The sequence below is a fragment of the Diaphorina citri genome, unplaced genomic scaffold (genome assembly GCF_000475195.1).
Source record: "Diaphorina citri unplaced genomic scaffold, Diaci psyllid genome assembly version 1.1 scaffold155, whole genome shotgun sequence".
NCBI classification, from domain to species: Eukaryota; Metazoa; Arthropoda; class Insecta; order Hemiptera; family Psyllidae; genus Diaphorina; species Diaphorina citri.
Genome location: NW_007377592.1, coordinates 187,978 through 209,264, shown reverse-complemented (window position 1 = coordinate 209,264; position 21,287 = coordinate 187,978). Strand labels below are relative to the sequence as shown.

General features: G+C 39.2%; 4 protein-coding genes across 4 annotated transcripts in view; 3 read left to right on the top strand and 1 right to left on the bottom strand.

Annotated features, from left to right (window-relative positions):
• Positions 1-2,481: 2,481 nt before the first annotated feature.
• LOC103505173 (sorting nexin-4-like) lies at positions 2,482-3,883 on the top strand. Its single transcript, XM_008469485.2, has 2 exons — positions 2,482-2,710; positions 3,506-3,883. The coding sequence occupies exons 1-2, from the start codon at positions 2,482-2,484 to the stop codon at positions 3,805-3,807; spliced, it is 531 nt and encodes a 176-aa protein (XP_008467707.1). The 3' UTR covers positions 3,808-3,883.
• Positions 3,884-4,029: 146 nt separating this feature from the next.
• LOC103505186 (jmjC domain-containing protein 5-like) lies at positions 4,030-13,665 on the bottom strand. Its single transcript, XM_008469503.2, has 6 exons — positions 13,552-13,665; positions 12,984-13,145; positions 12,496-12,681; positions 5,260-5,378; positions 4,442-4,667; positions 4,030-4,259 (listed from the first exon to the last, which is right to left on the bottom strand). Exons 1-6 carry the CDS (start codon positions 13,631-13,633, stop codon positions 4,030-4,032), a joined length of 1,005 nt encoding a protein of 334 aa, XP_008467725.1. The 5' UTR covers positions 13,634-13,665.
• Positions 13,666-13,670: 5 nt separating this feature from the next.
• The window catches only part of LOC113465315 (GTP-binding protein ypt2-like), a 9,899-nt gene continuing 2,282 nt past the window's right edge, over positions 13,671-21,287 (top strand). The window contains exons 1-7 of the mRNA XM_026820534.1: positions 13,671-14,086; positions 16,233-16,368; positions 17,191-17,251; positions 17,767-17,905; positions 18,444-18,533; positions 19,569-19,682; positions 21,109-21,150. Coding sequence (XP_026676335.1) covers positions 16,248-16,368; positions 17,191-17,251; positions 17,767-17,905; positions 18,444-18,533; positions 19,569-19,682; positions 21,109-21,150 — 567 coding nt within the window. The 5' untranslated portion in view covers positions 13,671-14,086; positions 16,233-16,247. The remainder of the gene's footprint in view (positions 14,087-16,232; positions 16,369-17,190; positions 17,252-17,766; positions 17,906-18,443; positions 18,534-19,568; positions 19,683-21,108; positions 21,151-21,287) is intronic.
• Positions 14,070-14,639, top strand: LOC103505185 (ras-related protein Rab-1A). The gene is made up of 2 exons (XM_026820540.1): positions 14,070-14,222; positions 14,575-14,639. The coding sequence occupies exons 1-2, from the start codon at positions 14,102-14,104 to the stop codon at positions 14,637-14,639; spliced, it is 186 nt and encodes a 61-aa protein (XP_026676341.1). The 5' UTR covers positions 14,070-14,101.

The window sequence follows — 21,287 nt, the reverse complement described above, 5'->3', positions numbered from 1 at the left end:
TTGATCTCAATACCTAGCGACTAGAAAATCTCACCTTCTTTATTTTCTCTTATCAAAATTATCCTGCCAAATTTTACTCTCTTTTTAGCTGGATTCCCATTAGGGACAAGCTACTCATTTTGCTTGACTTTTTCTCATCGTCCAATTTCCAATTCACTAATTGGAACTACGTATTTACCTTTTTTTTAGCATTCCTCTATGAAATCACGATGTCGACTGGCAGAGAAACTGTATACCATACACAAGATTCATGAGCATTATGGTGAGATTTTATTATCCATCTGATGAGGGACAGACTACGGGATGGGCATGCTATGACACCGACTACATGAATCTAATGTAGCAGTTGTTTCATCGCTACGAAATAAAAACGGCCGTGAAACACTTTTCTTTTTCTATGAGGTGTCTCGTTACCAAGCCTAGTTAGCTATGAAAGTAGCGCATCTGGCATGTATGTTGTATGTAAAATTAATGTAAAGTGTAATGCTAGGTTGCAAGTTAAATTCCCACCCGGGCTAGTTTCTGTGTGCATTATAATTCTCTCGTATGTTTATTTTGTCATAGTAGAATAGAATATACCTTGTTTACCCTACTCAGATGACACTAAAAAGTCCCTTTACCCCAGTAGTCTAAACAAGGTCTCATGTGTTTTATGGGATTAATGACATGACATGCCTAATACAACAAACAGCATAGATAATGTTAATTATTAAATTACCCTAAAAGTACATTAGTACTTACAGGGCTTTATTCAGAAAGAGGAATAATTGTGGATTGTAATGAATAAACATCTTCTTTTTATTATTATAATACAATTCCATTATTTCAGGCAAAGTTCTATGTGAGTGGAGTGCCATTGACCAACCTCCTGATCCGAAGTCCATGGCGCTAATTCGTCTATTTCATTCCCAGGGTTCCTCATACAAGCTTAAATACCCAAACAAGCGTATGGAGAGGCTGAAAATTTACGCTGAAAACCTGGACAAGAGTATGAACGCTGTACTGAGGGTACGATGTCGACTGGCAGAGAAACTGTATACCATACACAAGATTCATGAGCATTATGGTGAGATTTTATTATCCATCTGATGAGGGACATACTACGGGATGGGCATGCTATGACACCGACTACATGCATCTAATGTAGCAGTTGTTTCATTGATACGAAATAAAAACGGCCGTGAAACACTGTTCTTTTTCTATGAGGTGTCTCGTCACCAAGCCTAGTTATCTATGAAAGTACCATACACAAGATTCATGAGCATTATGGTGAGATTTTATTATCCATCTGATGAGGGACATACTACGGGATGGGCATGCTATGACACAGACTACGTGCATCTAATGTAGCAGTTGTTTCATTGCTACGAAATAAAAACGGCCGTGAAACACTGTTCTTTTTCTATGAGGTGTCTCGTCACCAAGCCTAGTTAGCTATGAAAGTAGCACATCTGGCATGTATGTTGTATGTAAAGTGTAACGCTAGGTTGCAAGTTAAATTCCCACCCGGGCTGGTTTCTGTGTGCATTATAATTCTCTTGTATTTTTATTTTGTCATAGTAAGTAGAATAGAATAGAATAGAATATAATACCTTGTTTACCCTACTCAGATGACACTAAAAAGTCCCTTTACCCCAGCAGTCTAAACAAGGTCTCATGTGTTTAATGGGATTAATAACATGACATGCCTAATACAGCAAACAGCATAGATGATGTTAATTAATAAATTACCCTAAAAGTACATTAGTACTTACAGGGCTTCATTCAGAAAGAAGAATAATTGTGGATTGTAATGAATAATCGTCTTTTTATTATTATAATACAATTCCATTATTTCAGGCAAAGTTCTATGTGAGTGGAGTGCCATCCACGCCTGCCTTGAAACCGCTGGGTGCAGGGTTCGATTTCCGCCCGGGGCAAACTTTATCCTAAACAGAAAAGGTTCGTTCCCGGAACAGCTGGCTTCCTAATCCACACACACTCTCGCTCTCTATTATTATTATTTTTATTTATTTATTTATTTGAAGAGGTTTGACATCTAAGAGAGAAAGAAGACAGGGATAGGAGAAAGCCAGCCGTTCCGAGAACGAACATTATCCCATCAGGATAAAATCCGCCCCGGGCGGGAATCGAACCAGATAGGAGAAAGCCAGCCGTTCCGAGAACGAACATTATCCCATCAGGATAAAATCCACCCCGGGCGGGAATCGAACCCACCGCCTAACGCTTACAAGGCAGACGCGCTACCAACTAAGCTAACTAGGCTGGCCACTATTTTTTTAAATTGTCAAATTTAGCTTACAATATTATTTTCAGCTCAAGAATAACAAACTAGGGTTTAGAAATACCTAAAAAAAATAATAAAAAAAACACACGCACACACACACGGGAAATGGGCGACGGTCTGCAGAAGGCCGGCCACTTTTTCGACTCCATCGCCGAATTTATCAGTCCAGCCCTGGAGGACGAAGAACTTGGGAAATGGGCGACGGTCTGCAGAAGGCCGGCCACTTTTTCGACTCCATCGCCGAATTTATCAGTCCAGCCCTGGAGGACGAAGAACTCATTGCAGATCAGCTCAAGGAATACTGGCTCTATGCCAACTCCCTGCAGGCCGTGTATAGACAGTACGAACTAAGTCAACATCGACTGGAGACAAGTCAGCAGATGTTGGCGGATAAGAAATACGAGAAGCTTAAACTAGAACAAGGTAGGTAAAGCACAAGTTTTTGTGCCTACGAGGTTTAATCAGCGTAATTATTCGAAAGTTCATTCAGCATATACCTTCAATTAAAGTTGACAGAATTGGTGATTTGAGAACCCTCCCTTTTTTCTCCATAAACATATTTAAATGAAAAGAATTTACCTCTCTGAATGAGAATAAATCAAGGTCGTATCCCGCCTGACTACTTATCTTTCTTTCAAACTTATCAGAAAAAGGTTGGTAACTTGAAATTAGTCTTAATTTTATTCCCCTTTTTGAATTGTAATTATTTACTTTTGAAGCAATAAGACAGTATAAGTAGTGCTTTATTTAGACTGTCAGCGTAGAACAAGTTGTTCAATTATACCAGCAGTTTATTAGAGCACCTCTTTGTTCATATAATTTGAAAAATAATGAACACCTTTTCCATTATTTCCCCCATTGGTGATTTGAGAACCCTCCCTTTTTTCTCCATAAACATATTTAAATGAAAAGAATTTACCTCTCTGAATGAGAATAAATCAAGGTTGTATCCCGCCTGACTACTTATCTTTCTTTCAAACTTATCTGAAGAAGGGGTAGTAACTTGAAATTAGTCTTCATTTTATTCCCCTTTTTGAATTGTAATTATTTACTTTTGAAACAATAAGACAGTATAACTAGTGCTTTATTTAGACTGTCAGCGTAGAACAAGTTGTTCAATTATACCAACAGTTTATTAGAGCACCTCTTTGTTCATATAATTTGAAAAATAATGAACACCTTTTCCATTATTTCCCCTTTTCTTTTTAATAATTCCAGGCGGCCAAACGAATTTCCTGCTGAAAATTTTCGGCTCCGTCGACTCCGAAGACATTCGCGAGATCAAACTGCAAACCATCGAGTCTCGCCTGTCCGCTCTCACGGTTGACACGGAAGAGGCCGGAGCCAAAGTGACCGAGTTCGTATCCCGGTGCGAGCAGGAAAATAAACGGTTCGAAGTTACCAAAGAAGAGGACCTGCGCGCGTCGCTGAGGAATTATGTGGGCCTTCAGATCCGAATGAATAGGAAGTGTCTGAGCACATGGACTAATATTAAGGCGTGTATTGAGAGTATACCTTAGGGAGTGATTAATGAATGAGTGAGATACGAAATATAAGGCAGAAACACACTACCTCACGTCACGTGAAGTCATGGAGAGTCAGAAAGCTGTAGTTCAAAGTTTTCCCATAATACGTACATTGTAGGTAATAGATCAGTTGCGCTTACTTGGGTGGTGTTTCAAAGTCATGGAGCAGGAAAAATGAGGACCAACAGAATTTTTCTTTTTCTTCTACGACCCATTTTACGGAGAGTTAAAATAGTAGGTACCTTTTCCAGGGTGTTTCACAAAGTCCGGGAACTCCCTGGTCAATATGTCCAGGTCTAATTCAGGGTCCACCCGACTCGTATTGTTCAATAGTCCCTCATAAGGGTACATGTGAGAATCAGGGCCGGTTAGGAGCACCCGTTTGGAGCCCAGAACTTGAACTAGGAGATTGTGTTTGGCATCCCAGTGAAATGGTGTTACCGTGCCTGTAAAGCAGGAAAATTGTATTTAATAGAAATTTATTTATTTGTAAACTTCACCTATGAAATATACATAGAAGACCTTCTTTAGACTTTTCAGTCTCTTTACCCTAGTCTCATTCTGGCAGGATAAACAAGGTATATTTTATTCTATTTTATTATTATTATATATATCTTTTTTTTTTTACCTGGAGGTCCAAACCACATGTTCAAATCCACATGATGAGCCTCTGTCTCCTCTTCATTTTCATCATTGTGAATAAAGCCATCACTTTGCTTCTCTTCAGCACCAGACTGATCCGTGAGAAGTGAGCTATTAGTGCTGTCACCAATGGGAAGCGAGCTATCAATGTTATCACCAGGGTGAAGATAGCAATAGTCGGGCACGACAATGTCCTGTTTCAACTGAGGTATCTGCAGAACAAAGTTGAGAAATGAAGTTATAATAAAATTGAGGAGCGATGGGCAAGCATTGTACGATTTTTCAAAAATCTCAATAATCCAGCACCCAATGTTTACCTACCATGCTGGCACCGGTCGCTATGCGCATTTGTATTACATAGCTACTTATTTTCCTCACGAGGCTGAGTGGGGACAGTCAATCACGAAATTAACCAATTTTATGATGCATTTTTTTTTGTCCCCGCCGGGAATCGAGCCAGGATCTCCCGCGTGCAAGGCGAGCGCAGTGACCACTACACCATTAGAGCTGACCTTAAAGAATTATACAAAAATAAACACAAGGTACTTGGTTGGTTTCTACCACAATTACATGTATAGTCCCTCGTATTATTACATAGCAAGGGGAGATTATAAATACCAGGTAATCTAACACAGCATACAGCACCAGAAAAGAATTATACAAAAATAAACACAAGGTACTTGGTTGGTTTCTACCACAATTACATGTATAGTCCCTCGTATTATTACATAGCAAGGGGAAATTATAAATACCAGGTAATCTAACACAGCATACAGCACCAGAAAAAAGTAAGTTGATAAGTACCTGAGATAGTAAATCATGTTGTGCCAGATAGGCGTGACTATGTTCACACATATGTTCATCTAGAAACCGGTTCAGACTCATCAGACGTTGTGACCAATCCTCGTCAGTGTATTTCTTGCCTGGGAGATAGCAAACAAAATGAATTACCTACCTATGCTCTTTAAATGTTTATTATCATTTTTAAACAAGAGTTTCTTTTCTCAAAAAAAAAAAGAAGTTTGATAGAGGAACCTAGAGACACAAATGGAGAACGAGATGATCAAAAGAAGATAGAAAGATTCTAAAGATAACCTAAAGAAATAAATATACCTAAGTTATGGCAAGTAAATTGATCAGTCATAGATATAAAGAAGAAGTTAGTTTTTTAAGAGGTTTGATAGAAGGAACTGTACCAGCGGAGGTTTTATCGTCCTGAAAGGGAAGACAGGATAGGAGAAAGCCAGCCGTTCCAAGAACGAACTTTATCTGTTCAGGACAAAATCTGCCCGGACGGAAATCGAAGGCAGACGCACCTCCGAGATAACTAGGCTGGTTGACATAGCTTGTGAATCAACATGTTTCTTATTCTTATACTCAGCTGTCCTATTCATGAACCGTTACGCCACACCTATGATACAACTCCATCCCTAGGCAATTCAACCGCCAGTGTGGACTCCGTCATGGATTTAGATCCTGAGATAAATCGATAAAAAAAATGCCGGTAAATCGTGAACTTTGACGTCACGGCATACGCTCCCGTAGACGATGACGTCACATCAAATGCCCCGAGCAAAGCTCCCTCGCAGGCAACGCATTAATGTGTTTGTGCGTATACATTTCTGCGCAGTTCTTTCTGCTTTTCTCGAGTAGGACTCCGAAAGGGAATAACAATATTTTCCTGCTTATCGATCGATGTGGATCGATGGCCCTTGACTATGTGTGGACACAACTTCAGATGAATATTATAGAGGCTCGATTTTCCTGTTCAAAAGGGTTTTGTGTCCAAAAAAAAGGTCCATGACTTTTGTCCAGTTTATCCGGAAGCTTAACCCATCCTTTAGGGCTGTTTGCCCCTACACCTAAGCCTCTGAGTGGGCTTTTTGTGTACGCCTTTCTATCTAGGTTTCCTGCTTATACAAGTCCTGATTATCCTCATTCGACTCTATATCTAGCTGGGATGTTCTTGCCACCCCTTTTAGTGAGACCTCTCTAATCTTCGTGTTACATTTCCCCCCCTCTCTCTCTCTCTCTCTCTCTCTCCTTGCCCTTATTTCTGTCCCACTGTGTCTCACTCTCTTCCACCTACCCTCTCTCTCTCTCTCTCTCCTAGACTCCCTTTCTCTCTCTTTTCCTCGCCTCTTTCTCTCTCTCTCTCTCTCTTCTAGAAATCTAGACTTCCTTTCTCTCTCTCTCTTTCCCTAGCCTCTCTCTCTCCTACCTATAGATAATGCTGTCTCTGTCATGTCAACTCAACTTTGCATTTCGTTTCATCTCTATGCAATGCATCATCCATCTTGAATTCTTGATACAAGTTGCCTTATCTTTGTCTCCCATAAGGACGAGGAAACAGTCTCTCCCTCCCAGCTCCCTCCTATTTCTGTACAATCGAACCTGGATGAGTAGGACTCCGAAAGGGAATAACAATATTTTCCTGCTTATCGATCGATGTGGATCGATGGCCCTTGACTATGTGTGGACACAACTTTAGATTAATTTTATAGAGGCTCAATTTTCCTGTTCAAAAGGGTTTTGTGTCAAAAATAAAAGGTCCATGACTTTTGTCCAGTTTATCCAGAAGCTTAACCCATTCTTTAGGGCTGTTTGCCCCTACACCTATGCCTCTGAGCGGGCTTTATCCATGTTTCTTACTTACACAAGTCCTGATTATCCTGATTCGACTGTATAGAGGTATCTAGCTGGGATGTTCTCATTTTGTTCTCATTAGTATTTCTGAGCTGTCTCCTGTCTCTTCCTTTTTACATTTTCCAACTTGCTTACATCTCTATTTCTTCTTTTCGTGTTATTCTTTCTCCTCCCTCCCTTATCCTTCAATTCTACTTTTCATCTTATCTTTCTTCCTTATTCGCTGATTTCTTTTTTGATAATAAGGAAGAATGATGTTGAATTATTTTGATGAAATAGGTCTAGAGAGTTCCTTTAACCCAGCAGCACACTACCACTCTATTATGGACAAATTCCCCCAACCATGTTGAAAATTCCATACCTCAGCTGAAATTGAACCTATGCCCTTCTGTCTTAACGACCAAACTAAGGCAGGTTAACCAAAAACAAGGTATAACTTTTACCCTCAAATGGAACAATTTTTTTAAATTCTCACCATTAATTTCCAGAGTTACTGACGAAGACTGGTCACTCATTCCCAAACAAAACAAGCTGAGCATTGTGTGGCGTCGCTACTCGGAATTTGAACAAATGAAGAACTACCTTCAGGCAACCTATCCGTATGTCATTCTACCCCCTCTACCCGAGAAGAAACCTACGTTTGTGTGGAAGCATGATGCAGCCAGTACGGATATCACCGACCCTGACTTTGTTGATAGGAGGAGAGCAAGTCTAGAGGTGATTGACTATTAAAGCCTGTCATATCTTGAAAAAAAAAAAAAAAAAAATGGATTTACTCGTATGTACAGTGTTACCAAATACATAGTACATTATCATATCTTTCTTTACAAATCTTCAGAAAATAACCGGTTTTATATGTGCCACACAGTACAAGTAACAAAAGGTGCCTTCTGATTCCACAGTTTCTTTAAGGAAAAAAAAAGAATTTTTAATTGTGTTATTTAAATGGTTGTCACAAATATTGTTCCCTAATATTATTACACCTAGATAAATTTTCTGACTTGACTTGGACTCGAACCACCAACCTCCAGATCCAAAGTCCAACGTGTTGCACCACTGAGGTTAGTCAGTTCCCTTGATGAAACCTCTCCAAAAACAATCCTGTTTCAGAATTTCCTACATCGAATATCATCTCACCCCGTCCTGTGCTATAACAGTCTGTTCCTATCGTTCCTACGTCAAGAGTCCGGCTGGAAAGAGACATTCACGCATGCTACCTCCCATTCCAATACCCAAGGCAGTCAAGTGGGAACCAACACACTGCTAGCATCCAGCAAATATTTTATCAGCAATACAGAATATCATCTCACCCCGTCCTGTGCTATAACAGTCTGTTCCTATCGTTCCTACGTCAAGAGTCCGGCTGGAAAGAGACATTCACGCACGCTACCTCCCATTCCAATACCCAAGGCAGTCAGGTGGGAACCAACACACTGCTAGCATCCAGCAAATATTTTATCAGCAATACGACTCCACAACAGGTAAGACTTGAAGGAACTAAGTGAATTTCAAGTTTTAACTTGACATCTTGACTAGTATGCATTTAGTTTATCAAACTGTTTTGTGCCGCGCGAACGACCTACAGCTGTCCGTAGAGTTAAAGCACTTTAAAGGGGGGGGGACTGTTTTGTTCCACAGAAGCTTAAGAAATTTTGACCTGACTTGGGCTTGAGCGACCAACCTCTACTTACCTCTGAGGGTGATCAGTGTCAGAACCAGAAGCTAACACTGATGCTTGTGGATAAACTCCTCACATGGTGCCACACTTTGGGCGGAATATACAACATATCGCCCGGGTTTAGAGTACACTCTATGAGGTGACCAGGGGTCTGGTTGTGAGGGGCACTGGATTGTGCCTCTTCCTTTGAGTTAGATTGACTAGTTTCACATTTGAGATCTGGAAAATAAATTCGCTGCAGTTACTTCTGGAAAATAAATTTATTGAATTTACTTACCTACTTTACTGAAGTTACAAACGAGATCTAGGTTTTCACGTTTTCAGAATGATGGAAAATTACCATTTAAATTTGCACTTCTATTTTGATTGTAATTACTAATTATAACAACGAGTTGCTTAACTAATCACTTGCTTAAAATCTTATGCACTTTTTTGGCCAAGAAGGAAATTGGACTAACCCTCATTTAGAACTTTTTGGTGGGAACAAATGTAGCCTAGTTAGCTTGAAGGGTAGCGCGTCTGCTTTGTAAGCGCTAGTTCAAGGTTTCGATTCTCTTCGGTGATGAACTTTTTCCCTAACAGAAGAGGTTCTTTCTTGGAACGGCTGACTTGCTCCTAAGCTGTCCTCTCTTCGATTTCGGGCCGATAAGACCTCAACAGTTACAGTTCCCTCTATCGGGTTAGTCCAAATTGAAAAAACCACGTTCTTAAGTACAACGTTATTTTGCCACCCTTCCGAGTGATTTTATATTACTTACTACCTACTTTTACTTTTCTTTACCTTTAAGCATAGTATCTTAAAACGGTACTTTTTCAGAAGTCACGTCAATGGAAAATTGCTACAAAAAGGAGCTATCACAAATGAGCAGTGACCCGTGTTGTTATAGGGTTAGTTTAAAGAGAAAAGAGATTTCTTTTTCATTGTCGTGGCTTCTGAATAACCTAAAAACCATTCGTATACTACCTATTAGCCTGTATATTTCAACTATTTTTGAAGTTACCCTTTTTGTGTTGTATAAACATTTAAAATTATAAGTGCTAACCATTATATCAACTTGTTTAAGATTACACAAAGCATTACATTTCTTTTTTTAAAGGTACAAATTGTGAAATATCAGCGGACAGTGTTTTTTGTTTCCTCTTGAAGTTTTAAGACCGGTACACAAGCTACGACATCTCTCTCAACCTGGTCTTTCGACAGATCATCGCGTGTGTGTATGCAAATTTGCAAAAATTTCGCCCGTTTTGACTCGAAAAAAGTGGTCTTATCTTTTTCTTTTTACGTGTGTACGGGATATTTGGGCACATTTTTCTCGTTTATACCTAACTTAAATTTGCACAAATATCGCGTACTTAGGCAACGATATATTGAAAAAACCAGATACTTACTTACCTCTGAGGGTGATCAGTGTCAGAACCAGAAGCTAACACTGATGCTTGTGGATAAACTCCTCACATGGTGCCACACTTTGGGCGGAATATACAACATATCGCCCGGGTTTAGAGTACACTCTATGAGGTGACCAGGGGTCTGGTTGTGAGGGGCACTGGATTGTGCCTCTTCCTTTGAGTTAGATTGACTAGTTTCACATTTGAGATCTGGAAAATAAATTCGCTGCAGTTACTTCTGGAAAATAAATTTATTGAATTTACTTACCTACTTTACTGAAGTTACAAACGAGATCTAGGTTTTCACGTTTTCAGAATGATGGAAAATTACCATTTAAATTTGCACTTCTATTTTGATTGTAATTACTAATTATAACAACGAGTTGCTTTTGATGTTCTCGTGTTGACCCAGCACCTAAATGGGAAGTATTGTCTCTTTTTCTCTCTTGTCGCACATCTGATGAAGGATATACATACCTAACTACAGGATGGACAATATGGGTATGCTACGACAAGACCACAGCAGTTGGTCTATTGCTACAAAATAAAAACGGCGTTGAAACACCCATTTTACCGAGAGTTAAATCTCAGTTTTTTTTTTTTTTTTTTTAAAAAAAAGTTGGTACCTATGGCTTTTTTTCTTGTTCATTTTACCTGAAAACTGTTTCTATTTCATCCAATTGAATTTTCTGAAACCAAGCATGTATTTTCTCCAACAAACTCCACAATTCATACTTCTCATTGCACAATGTTTCCATGTTTACTACATTATATTCATAGATTGCTTGTTCCAAACTGAGGATGTTTTCTCTTGATTCAATTAGATTTGCCATTGTTGAATTTCTGGAAGAAAAGAAACACTGGTTAATTGATTGAATAGACACATGAAACACTGACCTCAGTGGTGTAGTGGTTAGCATGGTAGACTCAGGATCAACAGGGTTGGTGGTTCAAGTCCGATTCAAGTGATTAAATTTTTGTTGTGTAGTGTATAAAGGGAAGCCACATTTTCTTGAATATAGGTGCATCAATCCATTCGCTTTAAATAACTACAACGAAGGATGCTTCTTAAAGGGAAGAACTTGAACTAAATTTCAACAAGTGAAAGATAGGATTTCAGTCAAGTTCTTACCCAGGATTCTCCATCAAATTAGGTAACTTCTGAATTTGACATGTCTGCATTCTTTTGAGCAACAGATAAAGTGTTATTTTACCTTATTGGATCTCTAGAAACCATAATAAATTTATTAATGAGTCAACTAGGTATTTTCATATTTTAATACAAAAATTTCCACTTTTCAGCTTTTCATTTTTCATTTTCACTTGCTCCTAATGCTCCATCGATAAAAAAACTTGTGGCGCGAAAATTTTTAAAAATTCAAATTTTTGTTTACATTTTTTTGCAGCCCGTTTTGTAGAATGTCCAAATTTTTGCAGCACGTTTTCGAGAACGTGGAAATGGGGCAGTTGCTTTGAATGTGAATAGGTAGACTAGACATGGGGCACGTTTCACAAAAATGTTCCGGTAGACAGATAGGTAGGTATATTCCATTCTATTCTATTTGGCCCAAATTAACGTCATAGGCATAGGTACCTGGTACACATACGCTGTCATTTATTCTTCAGATCTGAAGGTGGAGGTATCCAAACTTAATCGAATGGCCGTCGATCGACGAGGTGAATCTATGTTGTCGAGGCAGTGTGTACGGTTCAGTCGACATCGATCGACAGCCGCTCGACTAGGTGTGGACTGTGGACATCACTAAGTGATCTTAAGACAGTCTTAAGTGATAAAATGTCATTCATTCACTGAGGAATTTTAAAAAAATTCGTCACCATCCACCTTTGGAAATAGGTAGGTACCTATTTAGAAAGAGTTTGTTTGTTTTGCTCGGTTTGTTTTTTCCTCAGTCGTCCCACGGTCCCACCCACGTTATAGGTAGGTACCACCTATCTGGGGCACCAAGCTAAAGTACATACCTACCTACCTACCAAATTATTATTTAGGTACCTACATAAATAAGAGAGCGTTTAACCTAAAATACGTGGGTGTAAAGAGAGTGAGAGGAAGAGAGAAAGAAAGAGCAAACAAACAAGTGTGGACTCCGTCATGGACCTATTGAACAGATTGGAACTATTCCACCGCATATAATATAACGTGGACTACGGCGCGAACGACCCAATAAGGGTTAAAGCGCCCAATAAGGAAAAAAAAAATAGCTTGACATTTTGGCTTAGTGCCGTGTCTTCGGCCTAAAAAGCCTATTGGGTTAAAAAAAAGCTTAAAAATAAAAATAATTTAGGTTTAAGGTACTACACACTCTCACCTATTTCGATGGGCACTAATCGGAGTCCAGCCAGCTTTCTAAAATAGGCGAGGTCCCATTTGGCCAGTGCAGGCCAGTGTGATACACAGTCCCGGAGTTTGACTGGTCTCCTTACAGTTAGGAAGTCGGATTGGAAAGTCAACAAACTGGGTGCACTCAGCTCCTGGATTGCAACTCCACGGATTCCTGGGGAGGAGAGAGAGACTCGAACTTAACACAGCAAACAGAGGAATCAAATGAATCAGCAATGTCAAAAAAATTGTTAAAATCTGAACAATCTGCTTATAACATTCAAAGGTCAAACCAACCTCAATGGTGCACTGGTTAGCGCGGTGGACTTTGGATCTGGATGTTGGTGTTTCAAGTCAGGTCATAAAATTTATCTAGACGTAATAATTGGGGAACAATATTTGTGACAAGCATTTAAATGCTTAGAAAAAGAAAAAAAAAACCTTTATATTCAAAGGTCAAAAAGGTAGGTAGGGTACCTGTAATTTTCCATGAAGACATCACCACACTGCTTTTACTAGTAACAGCTGCCCTATTGCTCTTTATCTCACTATTTCCATTATTGACCATAGCATTGTATAGGCCCATGAGTAACTCTACAGCCTTTGTCATGTAAGGATTGTTGTAGCCAAGTAAGATTCCTGTAGGAGAGAAAATGTATACCTAATTTATCATAGTTGATAAATACCTAGGTAAGAAAAAGGTAGCCTACATAAATATGTACCATGCATAAAAGTAATTTTAGCATTTTAGCTGCTTTATTCTGATAGGTACTAATGTAAGCAGGAATTTGAAGATAGGTAGGGAGGGACAAAAGAAGGAAGCAGGAGGGAAAGAGAGCAAGAGAGAGGAAAGTAGATAGAGAAGAAAAGTAGAGATTCAGAAGGAATGTGAGAGAGGAAGAGAGAGTGGGTGAGAGGGAGGAAGCAAGAGAGGGAAAAGTAAAGAAGAGAAAAGAAAGAAATGTGTGAGAGGAGAGGGAGGAAGAAAGGATAAAGAAGGAGGGAGAGAGAGAGAGAGAGAGAGAGCAAGTGAGAGAAAGCTTACCCTTATCTAGCATATGAATACAGTCTTCCATCAATTTCAAATTCCAATCAACAGGTGACTTAGAAAGCAAAGTGGTGGCCATCTTGTAAAATCCAAGCAGAGAATAGATGTGTTTGATATAACATTCCGTAGGTTAACTAGTTTTTGTAATATATTTATTCTAATAATTATTTATTTAAACATAGAGAGGCCCCACGAAGGACAAGAGATTGTTTAAGTGGGGGGAAAAAAACATAGTTAAAAACCTAGGTAACGTATACCTTCTTTTACAAATATTCGATTCTTACTTCTTTAATTTCTATAAAGATTTTAACCTTCAACGAATTTAGGACGCTAAATGCCCCACTTACCTACCTGCTTTTAGATAAAATTTAGTATGAACATTTTGAACAAACAACAAAACTATTAAATAACAATTTAGTATCAACAAATAAATGAAAATAACTAACACTCAGTACCAACAAGGAAATAAATTAATTTCACCTTTTTACCTAAAATAGGTAATAAAGAAACCCCAGCTACGATTTTTTTGTACCATCATCCGGTAACAATGGCGGATTGCAATCAGACGTACAAGATTTTGGTCCTCGGTGATTCCAATGTGGGGAAAACTTGCATCGTTCATAGGTTCTGTGATGAGACATACTACGATACTTACATTTCTACCATAGGTAAGTCACGGCAAAACGTCCACATCATGGTCGATCGACAGCGACTTAAACATGTCCACACTAAAAACTTTAGTTTTTCCTCCAAACCTTAGGCCAGCCACTCACTATCAGGTAGATCTGACAGGTACACCTGATCAGGTCCGCCTGTCAGGTCTACCTGATAGTGTATGCGCGCGCTCATCGGGTATCAGTTAGACCTTTTCAGCTGTACCTGTCAGGTCTACCTGATAGTGTGTGCTCATGAGGTATCAGCTGACAGTAGGAAATGAACTGATGGGAAAACTCCTGAATAGCCTGAATCTCCTGATATGTTTTGTCACTAACTAGGAATAATTTCTTCTCGTGATTTCAGGCATAGATTTCAAACAGAAGATTATCGACTTGGACGATGTACCAACCAAACTACAAATATGGTAAGTTCACCTCATCGCTGAATGAAACAAGGCCAGAAGACAGTCCAGTTATTGGCCAATGTCCCTCTATGTAGGTATTCTATTGTATACAATTAGTTGACCAACATGGATTGGATTTAGATATTTCTTATTTTGTTCTCATTAGTATTTCTGAGCTGTCTCCTGTCTCTTCCTTTTTACATTTTCCAACTTGCTTACATCTCTATTTCTTCCTTTCGTGTTATTCTTTCGCCTCCCTCCCTTATCCTTCAATTCTACTTTCATCTTATCTTTCTTCCTTATTTGCTGACTCCTTTTTTTTTACCTTTTCTCTCCTATTTATAGATACCTCTCTCTCTCTCTTCCCTATTTCTTCTCCTTTCCCTCCATCTCCTGCTCTCTTTTCTACCCTCTACTTATTACCATCCCTTCCCTTACCACCTCTTTCTCCCTTCCCTTATTCCATTTTCCCCTCCTCTACCTCTAACTTTCCCCCCTCTCAATTACCCTCCCTTCTTCTCCTGTCAGCAGTCAGCAGTTTCCGCTGAAATTCGTAGATATTTTTTTTTTTTCAGCTTTTCAGACGAAAAAGCGGGGAGCCTTCAGTCGATCATCTGGTTGCAAGTAGGGTGCACCCGCTGAGTTTCGAGAGAAAAACATCGCGTTTATATATTACCTTTTTTTATTAGGATTATTTTTTATTACTTTTTCCTAGGTACCTAAAGAACTGGAGACAATTCTATGCAGTTTTTTGCAACTTTTCTAGGTCGCTGCAAATGCCTTTTTAAAATCAACTAAAGAAATTACCTACATACCTATACTGGAAGATTATTATTAATTTTTTTTCCACGTAAAATTGTATAAAAATAGAACAGATACCTATACCTACCTGATAGATAGATACCGACCTTTTGTATCAACTTTGTGGAGTGTTTTATTATTTCGATTTTTTCTTTCCAAGATCGCGGATTGCAGAAAATTCCTGTGCAAAGGTACAAGTTCCTGGGCATTGTTGCTGTCCCTCTGTGTGTCAATTTTCATTTTGTGTTGAACATTTTTCCCGAGTAGGCGTAAAAAGTGAGAGTGAAAATGTCTGTGCTGTGATTTGACAAAATTGACTGATCTTTTTTAAAAAATAATAACAAAAATAATAAAAACCTAAGTAATTAAATTAATGTAATAAATAAATACCTATACCTACCTACATTGTAAAAACATTCCGTAGGTTGACTAGTTTTTGTATTATTTATTCTAATAATTATTTATTTAAACATAGGAGAGGCCCCACGAAGGACAAGAGATTGTTTAAGTTGGGGGAAAAAATAAAAATAAATAAATAAAAAAACATAGTTAAAAACCTAGGTAACGTACACCTTCTTTTACAAATATTCGATTCTTAGGTAGGTACTTCTTGAATTTCTATAAAGATTTTAACCTTCAACGAATTTAGGACGCTAAATGCCCTACTTACCTACCTGCTTTTAGATAAAATTTAGTATGAACAAACAATAAAACTAAAACTATGAAATAACAATTTAGTATCAACAAATAAATGAAAATAACTAACACTTAGTACCAACAAGGAAATAAATTAATTTCACCGTTTTACCTAAAATACCATCATCCGGTAACAATGGCGGATTGCAATCAGACGTACAAGATTTTGGTCCTCGGTGATTCCAATGTGGGGAAAACTTGCATCGTTCATAGGTTCTGTGATGAGACATACTACGATACTTACATTTCTACCATAGGTAAGTCACGGCAAAACGTCCACATCATGGTCGATCGACAGCGACTTAAACATGTCCACACTAAAAACTTTAGTTTTTCCTCCAAACCTTAGGCCAGCCACTCACTATCAGGTAGATCTGACAGGTACACCTGATCAGGTCCGCCTGTCAGGTCTACCTGATAGTGTATGCGCGCGCTCATCGGGTATCAGTTAGACCTTTTCAGCTGTACCTGTCAGGTCTACCTGATAGTGTGTGCTCATGAGGTATCAGCTGACAGTAGGAAATGAACTGATGGGAAAACTCCTGAATAGCCTGAATCTCCTGATATGTTTTGTCACTGGGGAAAACTTGCATCGTTCATAGGTTCTGTGATGAGACATACTACGATACTTACATTTCTACCATAGGTAAGTCACGGCAAAACGTCTACATCATGGTCGTTCGACAGCGCCTCAAACACGTCCACTCCACACTAAAAACTTTAGTTTTTCCTCCAAATCTTAGGCCATCCACTAACTATCAGGAAGACCTGACACACCTGATAGTGTGTGCGCGCGCTCATCAGGTGTCAGTTAGACCTTTTTAGCTGTACCTGTCAGGTCTAGCTGATAGTGTGTGCTCATGAAGTATCAGGTATACCTGACAGGCGGACCTGATCGCTCATTTACAAGAGCGGAACCTTTACACATTTTCACTTGTGTCCTGCCTTGAACCCAGAAATGTAGTAGCGAAATATTGGGAGGGTCGTAGGAAATGAACTGATGGGAAACTCCTGAATAGTCCTGAATCTCCTGATATGTATTTGTCACAACTAGGAATAATTTCTTCTCGTGATTTCAGGCATAGATTTCAAACAGAAGATTATCGACTTGGACGATGTACCAACCAAACTACAAATATGGTAAGTTCACCTCATCGCTGAATGAAACAAGGCCAGAAGACAGTCCAGTTATTGGCCAATGTCCCTCTATGTAGGTATTCTATTGTATACAATTAGTTGACCAACATGGATTGGATTTAGATATAGTAATAATAATAATAATAGACTCTTGAGTGGAAGGTAACCACTAGGCGAGGTTAACGCCGGAGGCGTTTTCTACCACCTAACCCTTAGAGCTCCATTATTATGTGGTCAAAATCTCAAACAAATGAGGATAAAATTCCATGCCTCGGCTGGGATCGAACCCACGCCCTCCTGTTTACCAGGCGAGCGTCTTGACCACTACGCTACCGAGGCAGATATATCTGTACAGAACTGATGCAATTTGTTCAACTGGACTGGCCAGCCTGGAGGGTAGCGTGTCTGCCTTGTAATAACTAAGTCGCGGGTTCAATTAACGCTCCGGACGGATTTTATCCTAAACTGATAAGGTTCATTTTGGACACACCTCTTACCCTGTTATTTTCCACCCTCAGGGACACAGCAGGACAAGAAAGGTTTCGAACCCTCACCACCGCTTACTACCGGGGAGCCATGGGGATACTGCTTATGTATGACGTCACCAATCTGGAATCCTTTCAACATCTCAACTACTGGCTGAAGAATATAGAGGAGGTAGGTTGCAATAGCAACCAAGTAAGGAAAAAAGTAACTTAAAAGAAGAAGAGATTTGTCGTCTCCACTATGTAAATTGGATTTTTTTTTTCTTTTTATTTTGTGTTTTTGACATCCCCAAAAATGAGGTAGTTGTCATTTGGTAGTTGTGACATCTCCACCAAATTGTAGTTTTGACATCTCCACTATTTTACCAAAAATCTCATTCTGGTTTTATGTTTACTGGCATAGTTGTGACATCTCCACCAAATTGTAGTTTTGACATCTCCACTATTTTACCAAAAATCTCATTCTGGTTTTATGTTTACTGGCATTTTTTCTCGGACCATCTGGCTCTCTTCTATTCTTTCTTTTTGGTGTGTTCTTACTGTTGGGGTAAAGGGACTTTTTAGTCTTATTCGAGCAGGATAAACAAGGTATATTCTATTCTATTTCTTACCAGGTACTAGGTACGGGGTTTGAAATTCAGTACATATTTTACTCATTCTTCCGAAGTACTACTTAAAATAACCATTCCAAATTTCGTCTTCACTTTCAGAACGCCTCCCCGGACGTGGTGAAAGTTCTGGCGGGAAACAAGAGCGACGTTAAAACACAACGAGCCGTACAAACCAAAGACGCACAGATGGTAAGCACTAGGGAACGTTAAACAGAGATTAGACTAGCGTCTACCTGTAAAATTGTAAACAGGAAGGAGACCAGCTAACCCTAACCAGCCTAGCTAGCTGGCAGTTCTTCAAAGGGTTCTCTCTACATTTGGTAGTTGTGACATCTCCACCAAATTGTAGTTTTGACATCTCCACTATTTTACCAAAAATCTCATTCTGGTTTTATGTTTACTGTCATTTTTTCTCGGACCATCTGGCTCTCTTCTATTCTTTCTTTTTGGTGTGTTTAGACTGTTGGGGTAAAGGGACTTTTTAGTCTCATTCGAGCAGGATAAACAAGGTATATTCTATTCTGTTTCTTACCGGGTGCTAGGTACGGGGTTTGAAATTCAGTACATATTTTACTCATTCTTCCGAAGTACTACATATAATAACCATTCCAAATTTCGTCTTCACTTTCAGAACGCCTCCCCGGATGTGGTGAAAGTTCTGGCGGGAAACAAGAGCGACGTCAAAACACAACGAGCCGTACAAACCAAAGATGCACAGATGGTAAGCACTAGGGGACGTTAAACAGGGATTAGACTAGCGTCTAGCTGTGAAATTGTAAACAGGAAGAGCTAACCCTAACCAGCCTAGCTAGCTGGCAGTTCTTCAAAGGGTTCTCTCTACTTTTAAAGAATAAGCACAAGTCCTCACGATGGTTGACTGTGCGGTTCAGAACGAGCCAATTAAACATGACTAGAGACCACCAACCTGTTGTATGGCAGAATAGAGAAAAGATATCTTTTTTTATTCTTTACAAATTTCGGGTCAAATCTCATCTTCAACGAACTCGGTCACAGTGGTATAGTAAGCTGTTCCGGAATGATTTTGCTGTGGCAAAAGATCGCAGAAGACCGGACTAGAAATTAGACCAGAAAGGTCCGGGAGAAAAAATCGCTTTTACTAAGGCCAGCCACTCACTATCAGGTAGACCTGACAGGTACGACTGAAAATGTCCGCCTGTCAGGTCTGCGTGAGTGGCTGACCTTTTACCATTTTTTGTCCTCTAGCTCGCCGATAACTACAGTCTCCCATTCTACGAGGTATCGTGCAAACAGAACATCAACATTGACGAGGCATTCCTCACCCTGGCCAGATTAATACGAGAACAGACAAGACTTCAGGTGAGCATACACTGACCACAATGGGACTGATCAGTTCCTTCTGATCAAATCAGAAGTGGAAACAAAGGATTAGTATAATAAAATTAAGGACTATCAGGGATAATTGAAGACCAAAGAAGCAATGGAGAAACTGTATAAATGAGGATCTGCGTGTAAAGGGACTAACCCGAGAGCAAACTCAAAATCGAGCTGACTGGAAAAGGCTGATTCGTAACACTGACTCCGCATAAGCGGGAAAATGGTGAAGGAAAAGAAGGGATGATTAGGGACGTCACGAAATGAAGAGGAATAAAAGGATGTGGTAAACTCAGGAGCTATTTTACAAAGTTCAAGGAATCCTTCCTTACTCATATATCTGTGAGGTTATAAAGGCCAAATTTAACCCTTTCACCCCCACTTTTTTTAGGAAAAGAATCTTTATTTTTTTCAAATCAGGTATTATTATTTAGGCTATATAAGGCCTCTACAAAATTTCATGGGACTACTGAACACAAATCGATCTAGAGACAAAATCAGAAAAGTTAGCCAAGTGAATTTTACTGACGTCTTGTTACAAAAGAAACGTTTGAAAAACACCGAGAACGGAATTTTTCGATAGGTCTGGGAGGATATATACGAGGCATTCCTCACCCTGGCCAGATTAATACGAGAACAGACAAGACTTCAGGTGAGCATACACTGACCACAATGGGACTGATCAGTCCCTTCTGATCAAATCAGAAGCGGAAACAAAGGGTTAGTATAATAAAATTAAGGACTATTAGGGATAATTGAAGACCAAAGAAGCAATGGAGAAACTGTATAAATGAGGATCTGCGGGTAAAGGGACTAATCCGAGAGCAAACTCAAAATCGAGCTGACTGGAAAAGGCTGATTCGTAACACCGACCCCGCATAAGCAGGGAAAATGGTGAAGGAAAAGAAGGGATGATTAGGGACGTCACGAAATGAAGAGGAACAAAAGGATGTGGTAAATTCAGGAGCTATTTTACAAAGTTCAAGAAATCCTTACTCATATATCCGGGAGGTTATAAAGGCCAAATTCAACCCTTTCACCACGACTTATTTTAGGAAGAGAATCTTTATTTTTTTCAAATCAGGTATTATTATTTGGGCTACATAAGGCCTGTACAAAATTTCATGGGACTACTGGACTGCTGAACACAAATCGATCTAGAGACAAAATCAGAAAAGTTAGCCAAGTGAATTTTACTGACGTCTTAGGTTACAAAAGAAACGTTTGAAAAACACCGAGACGGAATTTTTCGATAGGTCTGGGAGGATATATCCAACTTTTAAAAATAATGATTGCGTGTGACGCATTGTCCCTTTAGGGGTGAAAAGGTTAAGTCACATTACTGATATAGAGCACAATAAGATGTATACCACACGTAGCAGTATAATAATATGTTTCTCTTGATTTTCAGAAGTTTCAGCCAGTGGAATCTCTCGACCAGATGGCCAACATATCTCTGACGTGATGGTATATCCAACTTTTAAAAACAATGATTGCGTGTGACGCATTGTCCCTTTAGGGGTGAAAAGGTTAAGTCACATTACTGATATAAGGCACAATAAGATGTATACCACATATAGCAGTATAATA